A 16,756-nucleotide genomic window follows, 5' to 3' on the forward strand; every position below is an offset into this window, starting at 1 on the left:
GGTTATGTCCACGTGACTTTGAACATAACGAATTCATTCATAAACATATAAAGGTCCTTAATGAATTTATACGGGAGAATATATATATGTATATATATATATATATATATATATCTCGCGTAATACCATTATACAATATTGACACCCTGATATTTATAGATAAAGTATGAATGAACATCCCATTTTTTTTTGATACAACGATTTATATAGTATGAATGAATATAGAGAACTGCGTTACCAAATTAATGGTTTCTTGAATTATAATAGTAGGTAGATCAGTATGCCACGTTAATTATGATACTATGATATTATGATACTATGGTACCAATCTTAAAAATTTTCAATAAAAGTTTTTATTTGTTTATTAATCAAAAAGTCAATGATAAAGTAGACAAATTGATTGGAGAATAATTAGCATATTTATCGTATAACAAATCCATAATATTTATTATTTCAAGAAGGGAAATCCGGAATTATCATTTGTACCTTAATAAACTGCATTAATAACGGTACAGCTTATTATTATTTATATGTACGGAACAAATAATAATTAAGATGAATATTTTGATGTGATCATAATTGATTTCATATGATATCATGATTTTTAATGAAATATGTTTATATATATTTTTTTTATTCTTTGAGATAGAAAATTTAATCCGGTTTTATAAGATTTTCACTTAAAATTCTTGAAAAATCTGGGAAAAATTATTGATTAACCATTTACGGGAATTGTAACCCTGTAATCTATCTATATTGCTTTGTGTTATTAATAAATTAAATGTTATATTAAGAATCATTTCTTTATTCCGTTAGGAGATTAAAAATATCGGCGATTTTTTAAAAGATGTAATAGTATATTAGTATATTGTGTATTAGTTAATATATTTGTGTATGCATATTTTATATATTTTATATATTTTAAAAAATATTTTTTTAATGCATATTTTATATATTTTAAATATTTTTTGAATATCAATCAAAACAATTACGCGTGATTAATAAAAAATTTTATACCTAAATATAAACTTTTTGGATTTTTAAAAAATTGGAAAAAAAAAGGTAAAATTAAATTACCGAAAAGTCGGAAATTGAAATAAATTGACAACTAAAGAAAAATTAGAAACATTAAAAGAAACGCTAAAACGCTAATTATGCAGTGTTACAAAGATAATAATGTAACGCAACTTTTCGGAAAATTACAGTAACATAAATTTATGAATGAATGAAACATGTAATTAATAATATTAAATGCAATGAATGCAGTAGTTCATGTATTTTGACACAAACCACCTGAAACCACCTGTATGGTACTTAACTAAAATTGTCAATCAACTAACTAAATTTTATTAGAGAATATATTTTAAATTTTTTGCATGGGAATAAAAAAAGTCTGGAAACAAAAAATTTTTGGCTAAAAATGTAAAACTATTAATAAACATTTAATTTATATATTTTAAATTTTATAATTATTGAGTTTAATACTGATATGTAAATATCAATAAATATTATATATATTTGGTAGGGTCACGTCATTGATTTAATGTAACATAACGTAACGTAACGTAACAAAGGTAACAAAGGTAACGCAACTTTTTAAAAAACAAACCTGTTTTTATATTCACATCTTTTTTGTCAATGTCATCATTGATATTCATTGATATACGCTAATACGCGTGAATTTTTTTTTTTATCAGCATATCAAATGCACAAAATGATTGGTTATAAGAAAGTAATAATACACGGTTCCCCTAATTTGCTGTTAAAAAAGGTGAATGGGTGAATATCTAAATGTTCAAAATATTTAAGCCAATTCATAACAATAATATATTTTAATTATTAAATAAAAATTTGATTTCCCATTTTATACCCTTTATAAAGAAATATGATCATCAATTTGTTTCTTTATGTGTGCACCAATAAAATTCTTTCTAATGGTATAACAAAAAAAATTGTACATATATTGCCTCGAGTTTTTTGAAAGTTTGAGATTTAAAGTTCGAACGGACTTTCCGATTAATAGAATGTTATTATGCATTGTACAAAGAAACAATTACGTATTGTGAAATTTTTAAATGTTTAAAGTTGTTTTATTATAAGAATGATTTGTTACACGGATTTTTTATTATTTATTTTTTCTTGTCAATTTTTTCCTCTCTACTCGGTTGTTTTCTTAAACCGGATGAACGGGTCTCTTTTGATTATGTTTTTTAGGAAAAGTGGCCATTTGTCCTACTGTCTTACTTTTCCTTCATTCTTTTTATCACGTGAATTTTAGGCGTAAAATATTTTATATGTACGTAATCTTAAATAAGTGTTAATCTTTTACTTTTATATCATAAAAATGTTACTTTTTTATAACTTGTATAACTTGTGGAGTTATTTAGATATTTTTGATATCCAATACAACTTAACAAAGGGGAGTAACAAGAATAAGGTTGAAAAATTTAAAATTTGAAAAATGAACGTATACTTGCTTTATAATCAAGCATTTTGCTTATTGAAATTTTCTTATTTTAGAATCCTCAATTTTTTTACTTATTTTTTTTTTGATAATCTGTCTGTTCTCAAAAGTTCTTTAATGAATTCATATTCGTCTCATTAAATGATGATGGTCGTACATTATATTTACTTTTAAGCAATTAATTAATGTACAATGATGTTACCAAAACATATCAGATATAAATATAAAAAATACATAATGATGATATTTTTTCATCATTTCCAAAAAAATTATTTTTTATTTTTTTTTTGTCCTTTATTCTCTTTTTTCCGCTTCCTTTTTTGAGATTTTTTTCTTCTCTCTTTTATATCTTTTATAACCGTGGGATTTGATTATCAAAAATCAGATAAAAAATTTTTTATTTAAAAAAAAAAAAAGAAGAAAAAAATTATAATCATTATGGCTCGTTTTATAATGTTAATTAATTGTCTGTTTTTGATGAATTTGTTATGTTATTTTATGTTTCCTGTATCTGCCATTCCAACACCTCAAGATACACAAAAGAATGATAAAATAATACCAACAACAAATACCGATATTTCTTCCCCTTCAAAAATCCCATCGAATCGTTTACTATTCACCGGAGGTCATTGGTTTAATGAACCAGATATGATCACTTTCTTCGTAAGAATGGATGAATCAGTTAATATTGATACGATACCTAGTACTTATTTAATAATAGGGAATAGTGAACGAATTTTGATGTCGTCACATTTAAATAATGTATCAGGAATTGGTTTAATTAGAACTGGTATGGTTTTTCTATCATTTTCTTTTTTCTTTTTTCTTTTTTTCTTTTTTTTGCTTTCTTTTAACATAATTTCTTTATTAGTATCTTTTCCTCGAGACGGTCATTGCCGGGAATATCATTTTGAAACACTTCAATTTGGTAATGTCAATAGATGGCCTAAAAATAACGATCTTCTTACTGTAGAAGGTGACCGTTGTCTCATGCCAATTAGTAAGTCCGGATTTTCCCGTATTAAGATGTCATCGTACATTATTCGTTACTAATTAATGTATAATCTTTACTAAAAAAAATTTATATTTACATTCACCACGTTCACCTCTTTTCTTTTTTAAAAATAACCTATTTTTTTTTTAAATAGATGAAGGTCTTGCGTGGTTTATATGTATAGTTGATCTATCGATAGCTTTCGCTTATTACACTATTCCATTTCAACTAATGTACTTTATGAGAAAAGGTAAGAATTGTGATCACATGACTGTGACGTATACAAAACAAAAAAATAAAGTTTTTATTTGTTTACATATATATATATATATATATATATATATATATATATTATTATTATTACTATTATTATTATTATTATTATTATTGTTATTATTATTGTTATTTCTTTTCTTTTCTTTTCTTTTTTTTTTAAAAAAAAATGACATTCCAATTCATTTTCATCTTTCATTATCGAATAGCTCCAAAACTTCCTTTTCCTTTAGTTTTTGGTTTATTCTGTGCTTTCATTATATTGTGCGGTACAACACATATCGTCGCCTCCTGGATGGCATGGTATCAAACACACGTGCTTTCCGCGGTTATAAAAGTAATTTGTGCTATTGTTTCACTTTTTACAGCTGGTGCTTTAACTGTAATCATTCCGAAAGCTCTTGATTTGCCAATGAAGGCTGTTCAATATAAAGATGAAATTGCTGTAAGATTAATAACGGAAAGTAATTTACGCGATGAAAATCAAACAATGGCAGATTTTAGACGTATCACACATGCTATTCGTGCTACTTTGTCCAAAGAAATAATTTATCATAATACAGCTTTTCAATTATGTGGTATTTTGGAAGCTGATCGATGTCAAATTTTTACTAGTAAATCTATTAAAGCTAAATTTGAAGGATGGAGATGTGCACAAGATTATGTGGATGGTTCAGAATCCCCTTTAAATGTAAATTCTCAATTAAATCCTGAATGTAGTATAATTTATTCTACTATCGAAAAACGTGCAGCTACTATACTCGGCCTGGACGATAAAGAATTCGCAAACTTATATTTGGAAGGTGATTACCAAAATATAAATAAGGTGAGTAATTTAATTATAAATTTATATATATATTATATTTTTTTTTTATTTAATAATCAAATTTTATTAATTTTAAAAATAAAAAGATTATTCTTGTTCCAATCGCGATATCTGAAAATGAAAATGGTATAATCGTAATACAAAATTGGGATCAAGTTGAATATTTGACACAAGAGAAATGGGAAAATACCCGAACATTCCTGACAGATTTATCTGAACAAATTTCTATTGCTTTGTCTCAAGCTAGCTTAATAGAACAAGATAAGGTAAAAATAATGTTAAATTTTTTTTCAGTAACAAGTAGACCATTGTAGTTTCTTATAAAAATATATATATATATATTTCATTCTTAGATTCGCATTCACCAACTTGCTGAACAAAATGAGGCATTAATTCAGGCTAGAAAAGAGGCTTCTGCCATTCAGGTATAAATTGATTTTTTTTTTTTGATATAATTACTTAAGTATCTAACTTATTATATAACACATATATATACTTGTAGGCCCATCGTGAATTTTTAGCAGGTAATTGAAATATTTATTTAATATTTAATATTTAATATCCAAAAATTTTTCCGCTTTTCAATATTAATATAATTACATTTAATTAGTTATGTCCCATGAGATGAGAACACCTCTTTATGCAATATTCGCGTTAACTTCAATGTTGCTGGAAATGCCGTATTTATCACATCAAGAAATGTCTGAAATGCGGGACATGTTGGAAATTATCAAAAAGAGTGGTGATATGTTGATAACAATTATTAATAATGTTTTGGATTTCTCAAAATATGAAGAAGAACAATTGCATTTGGAACGCGTACCTTTTTGTGTGCATGAAGCTGTTGAAACTTCATTAGATATAGTATCACTTCAAGGACAGGAGACTTCTAGACCTCGTATTAATTACGTTATCGATAAAAATGTACCTTATAACGTTATAGGAGATATGACTAGATTTAGACAAATTATCGTGAATCTTTTGTCAAATGCCTGTAAATTCACTAATGCGGATGGAGATGTTATGATAACAGTTTGTAGTGAATTCGTTGAAAAAAATAACACAAAGAAAATTAGGATTAAAGCTGAAGTCACGGATACAGGTATCGGTAAGTATTAAAACAGTAATCAGTTAAGAAATTTAAGGAATAATCATTATTCATTCTGTTTAAATATAATATATTAAAGGTATATCAAAAGAAGTTTTACCGAAATTATTCGAGAAATTTTCGCAAGCTGACGCAAGTATTACACGTAAATACGGTGGAACAGGTAAAAAAAAAGTTCCTACTTATATGACCACAAAAATATATGTATCTTTTTCGTTAATAAATTTTTGTTATATTTAGGCCTTGGATTAGCAATTGTTAGAAAGTTGGTTAAATTAATGAACGGAGATATCACTGTTGAACAAAATACTTCAGCAAGTAGTGGAACAAAAATGATATTTTATGTTGATCTTGATGTTGATCCAAATAGTCCAACATGTCCAAGTTTATCACCATTTTTACGTCAAAAATCTTTATCCATTTTAGAAAAACATGAGAATAACAAGATCGGCCTCAAACAAATATTAAATCGATGTGGTTTGCAGAGATCTCCAAAATTTTTCACTTCTTTAAAACAAATTATTGAAGATGTCGATTTCTTTAAAGGACATATAGACGCTATAATAATAGATTTTCAATTATTGGTTGAAAATAATGAAATTGAATTTTTAAAAAATGGAATAAAAGATAAATTGTTAAAAATACCAATATTGATATTAGTAAATCCATCACTTCAAAGATCTATTAAATCATTTAAAATAGAAGGAGATAATGTAATATTTTCTTCTCTTCCTGTGAAATTTAAACCTATGCTCAGCTTTTTAGAATGGAATTTAAGAGAAGAAGACGAAAATTCGACATTGGTAATGACTGAATCCATCGGAACGAATAATGAAGGTTCAATAATGCATTACAGTTGTAATGGTTCGTACGACAGTGATTTTAATAGTGAAATAATGTCACAAAATAATGACACTCAAACAGAAGAGGAATTACCTTTAATAGATTTAAGCAGTAGTCCGGATGAATATTATAGTGATATAACGAGTAAACAACGTAGAATATCTTTATCATCAAATGAACGTCCCGGATACAATCGAAAAAATTCCGCATCGACCACCAATTTACCTACTTTATCCTTAGTTAACAAATCCTCAGAGAGTGAGAATTCGCCTAAAATAGGATCACATGCCATAAGACGTACGGCCACATTACCAGTTTCATTTGATATGTCTAATTTTGAAACAATATCAAACGATAATACTTCCGTTATACCGTCTGAATGTCTTAAGTTCGGTAATGTTGAAACTGATATACCTAAATTAAAAGTGTTGGTTGTTGAAGATAATGTCATAAATCAGGTTAGTTACGATTCTTTTCATAATCCGATAATTGAAAATTGGAATCAGTATAGTACAATGTATATTTATTTATTGTTTGTTACTAGATGGTTACATCGCGTATACTCGAAAAATTAAATCAGAAATGTGAAATCGCAGGGTCTGGAAAAACTGCTATAAGTAAATGCGAAGAAAAGGATTATGATGTTATATTTATGGATATTATGATGGCCGATATGGACGGATTTCAGACTACCGAACAAATTCGATCCACTTCTCAAGATTTAAGACGACCGTGGATTATTGCATTAACAGGTAAAATATTTTTTAAAAAAAACGAAAATATAAAAAGAGTATTGCAGAATTTGTAAGGTTATGTATGATTATATTGTAATACTTTTTTATTTTTTTTTTTATTTAGCAAATGCATTATGGTATGATCGGTTCCGTTGTATAGAAAGTGGTATGAATGATTTTGTATCAAAACCAGCAAAGAAAGAAGATATCAGAGAAGCTTTGATGAGATATTTAACACGAAATTCCGCAACTGCAACAAAAAATAATAATCAACAACCTCATCAATCTCATCAATCGAGGCCATCATTATCAACATCCACATCAAGTACAAATGTAAATGGGGGTTATGGAAGCAAGATATAGAAAGAATAATAATAATAATAGATATAAGGACTTTTTTTTGGAAACACAATTTTTTTTTGGATAGAATTTTAAACAAACAATAATTATAATAATTTTTCATTACCTGACTATTAGGTGATAATTAATCCTTCCTTTCTTAAAAAGAAAATTCTTAAAATTACCATTATTAGGTAATTACCCTTTTTTCCTTTTACTACCATACATTTCATCCACTGTAATTTATCATAAACATTCGTTTTCATCATCACTCACAGCATTTCACATCATTCAATTAAACATTAATGTGAATTTTGGGAGAGGGTGTTTTTTGGGGGGGGTGCATGTAGTGCATATAGTGCATAAAGTACATAAACTACATATTAGAAAAAAAAACCTAAAAAAAAAAAAAGAAAAATCAAAAAATTCAAAAAAAGACAATTCTTATGGGTGGGAAAATTTTTTTTTTTTTAACAAATACAAAGTAAATAATTTTTTTCTTCATTATTTATTTAGATATATTATATATATGTATATGTTTTGTTAAAAAAACCAAAAATAAACTCATTATTTAAACATAATATATAATATCTTTTTTCAAAGTATTGCAATTTGTATACGCTTGTTTTTTTCTATTCATTAATAACACATACATGAATATAACACATACACGAATGACAGATATAAAAATTTCGGAAAGATTGAACTTGATGACTTTCAATGTCCAATCCTTTCTATTTGTTTAAAAGATAACCTTTTTACTCTATCTTTCATAAGAATCCCAAAACTGAAAAAATATTATAATGTGGATATAAAACTGAACTATTTGGACATAAAGATCCAGTGACTGGACTTTTATAAAGTGGCACACTGACCACACTAGTTAACAATGAAAAATTGATTTATGAGCTACAGATATAAATTCTTTCAGTAGTAGTTCCTGTAAGAGTTTTTCCACTTTTTGATCAGGTTGGGTGTGTCATGAATGATAGAAAACTCACCCAAAGGATTAAAAAATCGTTTAGGAAGTTAAACTTCTGATTTTTGAACTTTACAGATGATTATATTCGATACAGATTGTTCTATAAAGCCTCATTATTACTAGTTAACGTAATAAAATCACAGACTTTTCAATACAAAAGAATTATTCTTAATATATTTTAACTTAAAGAAACAGAATACATTAAATTACGTGATTTGGCTCTTAGCTGTGAACATATTGTAGTTTCGTTTTAATGATGTCCAATTTTGTTTACATCTATTGATCTGAAATTAATGGTTGTCAATTAATTATTACTGACGAGATTAGAAACGCAAAGTATCATTAATAAATTAACATTAGCCTTAGTAAAGCATTACGTTGTGATGATGCTAATAAATTCTTCGGAAATGCTATAAGAAAAAAAATAGTCATTAGATACTGAAAATATCGTTATGGAGTAAAATTATTCTTATTAGAAATGGCATTTATTTTTTCGTTGCATCATTTAGGTCGAAAAATTATTTACATAAACAAATTTTTTAAGAGCATATATAGAGAGTTTATTATGTATTCATATACCTATATTCCTGACTTTATTTTATAACGAAATTTTATACATATAATACATAAATTTCTTTAAAAAGAAAAAAAAAGTTCGCTAAAATCAAAAAAAAACTTCATTTTATTTATCTAATGAATACATATGATGAATACGTTATGTTCAATCTTATACCATGCTTAATCACGAATTTTCGAACTCATGTTTTCATTAACTGATATCTTGATAAATTTGCTAAGATTTTGTAATTTACCAAGAATGTCGTTGAAACATCGCGTTGCATATGATTGAAAATAAGATATCTTAAAAGCTAAGATTATATCTGAATGATTAAAAAAAGTGAGCACGCTTATAAGTTATAACTTTACCTGAAAAGCTGAAATGTGCGAAATTTTTATTTTCAGAAATCATTAAATCTAATATATAGTATGTTACTATATTTTTTAATAAGCAATTTACTATTTACATATATAAAAGAAGTGTCATTATCAAATATGAAATATTATATAAGTGTACATATATGTTATTTTTTATGTTAAAAAAAATCATTTCATAAATTCATATAAAAAACTCATTTGTCATTTGTATAATTCTAAGTTTAATAGAACAATCATAGAACCTCTATCCATAAAATATATTTAGAAGCTTTTAAAATTATATAAAAATCAAAGAAATTTAGTTAATAAAAAATATTTGCTTGTTACTAAATTATTTTCATAATAAGATACAGTATTTATAATATTTATGATACTATATATATATATATATATATCAAACCCGTAAGAAATATAAAAATTTGTTGTTTTTTAAAAAATTTATAATCTTTCCCCATTATCTTTTATTTATTTATCTTCGCGAAAAAGAAAAAAATCTCTTTGGGCTTATTATTTCTCTTTGGATTATCAGAACCATGCATGAATTGCATGATGCACCGCATTATCATCGTATTTGGCACAAGTGGATTTTTTTTTTTTTGATAAAAAAATATTTTATTGATTATACATAATTTCATCTAAAAAAAAAAATTTCTTTATAAAGCTTAAAAAATTAAAATTATTCCAAATTTGGTAGTTGTCCAGACTATATTGGTAATAATTTGCAACTAATACTATTATTAATTTATGTAAGACGCAAGTCTTTCCCTACAGGCAAGATTCTGACTATTGGATGCCAAAATATGATTTCAGATAGTTTTTCCATTGTAATCATTACCTTTATAGGTTGTTATCACTAATATTAGAAATATGTTGTCAAGTTTGTCAATTATATTCAAGTTCAGTAGTATTTTAGTAGTTCTGCTCAGCAGATGGTATCCTTCTATCCGGTTGGATTACTCTTTCCTTTAGTATCTAGCAGGAAGTATGGATTCATATTAACATTATATCATTATATCCCAAATTACATTGGAAAAAAAATTTTTTATAGTCATTAATATGCATTATCATGAGTTTACAAAATCCCCAAATAAAGTTGTCTTTTTTAATAAAGAAAATTTGATTTTTTTCCAAGACTTTCTCAGTGATTTTGCTAAATTTTTCCAAATTATTGGGTAAACGCTAAACCACTGTATTAATATTAATATTTGAAATGTTTAAAATCTCTTAAGAACTAAAATATTTATTTCTTTAGATTTTACCACCGATTTTGTGGGTTAAAAGTAATGGCAACAGAATTATTTTTGGGGTTTATTTGTCAGCTTATATATATTCTTATTTCTTTTCAAAATGAAGGATTCTAAGTTTTTCTCCTAGTGTTCAAGTCATGGTCAATAAATATATTAGTTATTTGATGTTTCTATATAGACATCGGTGTTTGGCGGAATTCATACTTGTTATTCCATTAATATTCGATGGATTTTATATTTTTCTAAGTCGGTGGAATAACTGACATCGGTGTATACATAACAACATAATACCGATAAGATTAAGTACTTACACGGCTCATTAATATTCGATGGATTTTATATTTTTCTAAGTCGGTGGAATAACTGAAATCGGTGTATACATAATAACATAATACCGATAAGATTAAGTACTTACACGGCTACACTAGTACACTATGTATACCTTCCATAAGTGCATTCAGTTCCAGGCTACATATTTCTAAACTAAGTAACAACCCCTTTTAAATGCACGATTTGATAATTATGTTTATGGTCCGAAGGGAGTTGTACTTGGGGGAAGTCGAAAAATATATATGAAGAAAGATGACAATATTGACAATAAGTTTTAAATGTCTAGGATGGTTATTTTGGGTTAAACTTAAAGAGTGCCGCAATAACTGGTGGTGTTATCCAAAAATTCGTTGATAAATAAAAACCACATAAGAGGTCAAGAAAGAAAACCAAAAAAAAGGAAATGTTAATAATGTAATAGAGAAAAATCAAAGATACACTGTCATAATGAGAATATGAAAAACAAAGCAAAGGTAGAGTTCTTCTTTATTGCTTTTTTTAAGTAGAAATTTGCACAAAATTTCTGTATACTTTTTTTTTTACTTTTACTCAAATAATAAGTAAATGAAATATTATAAAATACGAGTAAATTTGGTAATAACTGATAATAATCTGTAATTAATCAATTAATCAAACATGTGTTTATTAATATAACACATTGTAATGTATATATAATGCATTTTAACGGACCTTATTGCTTTTTTTTTTTTATATCACAGATAAGAAATAGTGAGTACTTACCGGTTTAACATATATTTATATGATGCTTCTTTTAAACTATTTAACTTCATTTTAACTATTTTAACTTCATTGTTAAATTCGTAATTGAAATCTGAATAACAGTACAAAACTGTTTGATATAAACAATGAAAAGACAATGCATATTATTGGTTGATCATTAGTTTGATCAAACGTATGTAGTATGAACAACACGATCTTTAAACATTCTTTATCAAGATCTCTATTCTGATATAATTAAATTTTTTTTTTCACTTCTCATCTGAAATTTTTGATACTGAACTTAAATAATAACTTCTCAGCAATAACAAGTGATAAAAAATATTTTTTCTTTTTTTTTTTTTATCAAGTTTAAAAAAACATGTCTTTTATATATCTTCAGAAGCATAATAATAGTAATATGTTCAATTATGTAATGGATGAACCTATGAAAGAACGTAAGATAAATTTTATCAAATCAGTTTTTAATTTTGCTAGTTATGAAGAAATTGACATTGCATTACAAGACTGTGAAGGAGATGAAACTTTAGTTTTATATAAAATGTCTTTCTCAATGTACCTTGAAGATATTCGACAAATTATTAAAGAACGTCAATTGAAAGTGTACTTAAGCCGTTTTATTACAGATGAACAAAAGGAAATAGCGGCTCTGTATAAAAATGATGAAGTTGAAACCATCTCACCTATTCCTTCAATACTTAATGAAACGTTGACTTGTTCATCATCATCCACAAAATCTAGTCCACTTACTTCACCTACTTTACCTACTTTACCTACTTTTCCGATTTCATCAACTACATCAATTTTGCCGAATACAAACATAAATGATGTGGAAATATCAAAGCAGCATCCTCTTGAACATAATAATTACCATCTATTTAGAAATGTTTGTTTGGATGAACCCCAAAAAAAAGGAAAATGGTCCGAAGATGAAGATATATTGTTTATGAAACGATTAGAAGAGTTTGGACATCATGGATCATGGGGAGAATTTTCTCTCGCTATACCTGGTAGGAACGGTTACCAATGTCGTGACCATTTCAAAGCCTTGGTAAAACGTGGATGTATTAAAACAAGAAAATCTGATGAATCAAGTAAATAAAAAATTGAAATGAAGAGTGATGGTACTTAAAAAGATCCTGAGGATAAAAAGTTGAGTAATTATTTCTTAAATATTATATGCAGAAATGACAAATTTGTGACGTTTTGTGACGTTTTGTGACGATTTTTTATAAAGATTATGTGTATATATATTTTGTAAATGTTGTAATAAACCTGGTATATCTTAATTGCGTAATTCTTCGTTACACTGATTACAATGAGAATGTTGTGAATGTTTCATTTGCAGTATGCATATATAAAGATATTAAAAAAAAAAGTTTTTTTTCTCTAAGAAAAAATGTCTTCTCCACAAGAAATTTGCTTAGGATTAGTACAAAATTCGCATATATTGCCACCACAGTTTCTTCATTACTAGACTCATTAATTCCGATTCTGATTTAGCTTCTAGTAACACTGGTCATGGATACAAAACATTAACTGGTCCATCATTTTCAGTAGAATCATTTGATTTTGATAAAGTACTTGATGAATTTATTTCTAAACTTGATTATACTTATAATAATAATTATAAGATTGTATCAATTGGTATTGCAATTTGTGGTTTAATTAGTAAAGAGGGTATCATCACTTTATGTGAGATTGAGATACTACAAGGTTGGAGTCCTATTGAACATTTAAAAAATAAATTTGGTCAACATGTGAGATTCCTTACTTTTAATGATGCTATTGCTGAATTGGAACATGTTAGAAGAGAATGGCCTGATGTTAAAAACTTGTCTTTCATTGTTAGGGTAATTTATCATAAAAAAAAATTATATTTTAAACTTAATAATATATTTTTTTTTTTGTTCTTTAAATTTCATTAAGGAACTGGAATTGAAACAGCTTTCTTGTGCAATGGACAAATTCTTAAAGGTCATGTAAATCTAGCAGGAAATTTGGGTATTTCTCCAATGTTTCAACATTGCATTTCACATGTAGAATCTTACACCAATAAATTAATGATCCAACACTTTCATCACAAACAATGATGGTTGATGAATTAGCAGGTGGTAGGTCACTAGTTCGTATTATCACTCAAGTAATTGGTATTGGTATAGAAGAAGCAATTCAACGTCTTTCCAAATATTCTTCTCCAATAAAAGTTATTTCAATACCTTCTTCAAATGAAAATAATGATGTTGAAATTGATAAGAAACTCCTTAAAGTTGTATTGAATTAGGCCACAGTGCTTTGTATTCTCGTATCTCACATTCTTTGCACATTTAATCCAAAAATTTTGGTTCTAGCTGGTGGTGTTTTAAATTTCCCTTTTATTTTGGTAGAGTGATGGAAATTGGTGAAAAATATGCTGGGGCCATTGAAACTTTAGTGGAAGTTATTTGAGTAATGTAATGATTTAGTTTCTAGAGGTGCCATTGGCTGCTGCTTATGATGATGGAAAATAATTCACTAATTTTTTTTTCATTTCAGTTTCGAAGAAATTGACCGCAGTTTTTAATTTATCCTTTTATGTATTTAACTTGACTTAATTTGGAATAATTAAATAATACGTCGATCAGCTGTACGATAGCTGCGTATTCAAGATTATATGAGCATGATTGATATATACAGTACATTCAAAAGTTTATATTATTCATTGATATAATGAAATTTTTCTCATGATGTAACAAGGACGAAATTCGATTCGTACAATACTTGAAATCATTACATATAAAACTTTCCTAATCTGCTCTAGTGATAATTGATTTCATATGATTTTCTCTATAGTACAATTTTTAGCTTTGTATGTTGTGACAAATTCTGAATCCCGTAATAGCCACAGGAATGATATCATGTTGTTTAAAGGATTAAAATAACTTCACTAATTGATTCTCAGAGCTTAAAGGAAATTGCTGATAGATCTCAACAGGTTATATGACGATTTCCAAGAGAAAAATTCGCAATGGCTTGACCATCATCTTTTTTGCCAGCATCGTATCACGACATCTTTTGTCCTTATATATATTGCCAATAATATATGATAACCGAATTCGAAAGAAATTATTATCAACAATATTCGTATATATAAAATGTACAATAACATACATTCGGAACATATAACTTGGATTAAATTATATTTGCTGCGGATACCTATCTATTACTAATAAATCCGGCATTTCATTATTATGCACGTGAAATACGTTTTCATCCGGAAATTTGTGGACGATATTCTATCCCCTAATAATTCATTCAAATAAATTAATATGAGTTGATTTACCTTATTTTTTTTGCCATCCGTACTTTTTTCTGTTGCTCCAACGAATACGCCGTTACTAATCATCCGAGCTTTTTTATTCCAATTATTCTATTGTATATTTATAATATAGATTTCATTAGATTGTTCTTTATAAACACTATCGATATATTAGATAATTGAACATGTACAAGCAGCATTACAATGAGATTTTTTTTCATATTTTCTTACAATACAATAAGTTTCTCTAGAAGCCCTAGAAAATTGTAACACGAATAGTATAGTTATTGAGCGAAAAAAGTGAAATTTCTAATGAAAAAAAGATTTACGGTTTACGACGGAGAAGGTTAACAAATACGTTATTGCGCCATTGATCAACATAGTTTACAACTATATACTCACAATATACATTTGTGTTTTTAAAATAAAAAATAAATAAAAATTATGTATTTAATATAGTACAAACGAAAATGATTATCTATTACGGAAGGGGGTTTTACTTTAAAAAAAAAAAATGAAATACAAATTTCAAGAATAAAAACAAGTTAAATAATTAAATTAATAATTTTTTTTTTGTGAAAATTTTAAGAAATTGCAATCCACCTTATCAAACTTTTTTTTCGAATTTAGAACATGTGTTCTAAAATCGAGTTTAGATAGATTATCAAAAAAATTACCCGAATCAGTTGTAGCTCCGGATTAGGCCGGATGTATTGTTACCGAGTCGAACCAGTTGCTGTGCGGTGAGGTAATATTTAGCATATTTGTTGTCATTTCTTCCCAAATGTCGAAATTTTGTTTATAGATGATAGATTGTATGATTTTTTTTTCTTTTAAAAAAAAGTATAGGGAACGTTTTTAAAAATTTTAATACTACTAGAAACTTGAAATTCTTTACTTAATAAGTCTAAGAACTTTATAATTTTATGGAGGGACAATACATGTGAGAAACAAAGCATAACGGTAAAAAATGGCGATAACAGAAAAATTTCGTATCAAAAATCAGAAAAAGATTAAAAGATTAATCTAAGAAGGCGTTATTGCTATTGTCGTATGTAACACAATTAGTTATTGTCATTTATGATCAGATATGATCAGCTTTATTAATCTCTATAAGTAGTATTACTAAATTTGGAAACAAAACCATTTTGTGATATTGATATCTAATTGATAAACGCTTCCCCGTTACCGGTACTACTGAAATTGTTATACTAATAAAGGTTTCAAGGCAAATAATTCTGATGAGTATGTTTTATTTCATTTTAACAAAGGAAATTGTTTTACCGTATGTTTATTTTTTTGATTTTTTTTACAATGCAAAATGTCTTTTATTATTTTATTATTATTTATTTTATTGTAAATAAATAAATCATCATCTTAGGAAAAGAATGTGATAAAACGGGTACATATATCTCGGTATCTGAAACCTGTAACAAACTATTTGTTAAAAATGACATAAATGGGTATCCATTTGCGTTTATCCTTTTAATGAGCATGATAGCGAAAATCTGAAATTGAAAGGAATAGTTCAAGAGATTTATGACGTAAAAAATTCAAGTACTGAAACATATATATATCTAGTTTAGTAGTATCACCTAATTTATCACAAAATAACAAAAACTATTCGGAAATTACCGCGATTCG

General features: G+C 26.6%; 3 protein-coding genes across 3 annotated transcripts; all 3 read left to right on the top strand.

Annotated features, from left to right (window-relative positions):
- Window positions 1-2,902: 2,902 nt before the first annotated feature.
- Window positions 2,903-8,123, top strand: OCT59_021937 (uncharacterized protein; the record flags this gene model as incomplete). Its single annotated transcript, XM_066146847.1, has 12 exons — window positions 2,903-3,254; window positions 3,336-3,464; window positions 3,613-3,708; window positions 3,941-4,557; window positions 4,644-4,823; window positions 4,911-4,982; window positions 5,060-5,081; window positions 5,168-5,665; window positions 5,745-5,828; window positions 5,906-6,966; window positions 7,053-7,260; window positions 7,367-8,123. 12 exons carry the CDS (start codon window positions 2,903-2,905, stop codon window positions 7,603-7,605), a joined length of 3,558 nt encoding a protein of 1,185 aa, XP_066005947.1. The 3' UTR covers window positions 7,606-8,123.
- A 4,052-nt stretch (window positions 8,124-12,175) lies between these two features.
- Window positions 12,176-13,800, top strand: OCT59_021938 (uncharacterized protein; the record flags this gene model as incomplete). Its single annotated transcript, XM_025319411.2, has 3 exons — window positions 12,176-12,908; window positions 13,318-13,667; window positions 13,744-13,800. The coding sequence occupies 3 exons, from the start codon at window positions 12,176-12,178 to the stop codon at window positions 13,798-13,800; spliced, it is 1,140 nt and encodes a 379-aa protein (XP_025173866.2).
- Window positions 13,801-13,903: 103 nt separating this feature from the next.
- On the top strand, window positions 13,904-14,324 carry OCT59_021939 (uncharacterized protein; the record flags this gene model as incomplete). Its single annotated transcript, XM_066146848.1, has 2 exons — window positions 13,904-14,083; window positions 14,280-14,324. The coding sequence occupies 2 exons, from the start codon at window positions 13,904-13,906 to the stop codon at window positions 14,322-14,324; spliced, it is 225 nt and encodes a 74-aa protein (XP_066005948.1).
- Between the last annotated feature and the right edge of the window lie 2,432 nt (window positions 14,325-16,756).

Source organism: Rhizophagus irregularis, chromosome 30 (assembly GCF_026210795.1).
Source record: "Rhizophagus irregularis chromosome 30, complete sequence".
Lineage (NCBI taxonomy): Eukaryota > Fungi > Glomeromycota > Glomeromycetes > Glomerales > Glomeraceae > Rhizophagus > Rhizophagus irregularis.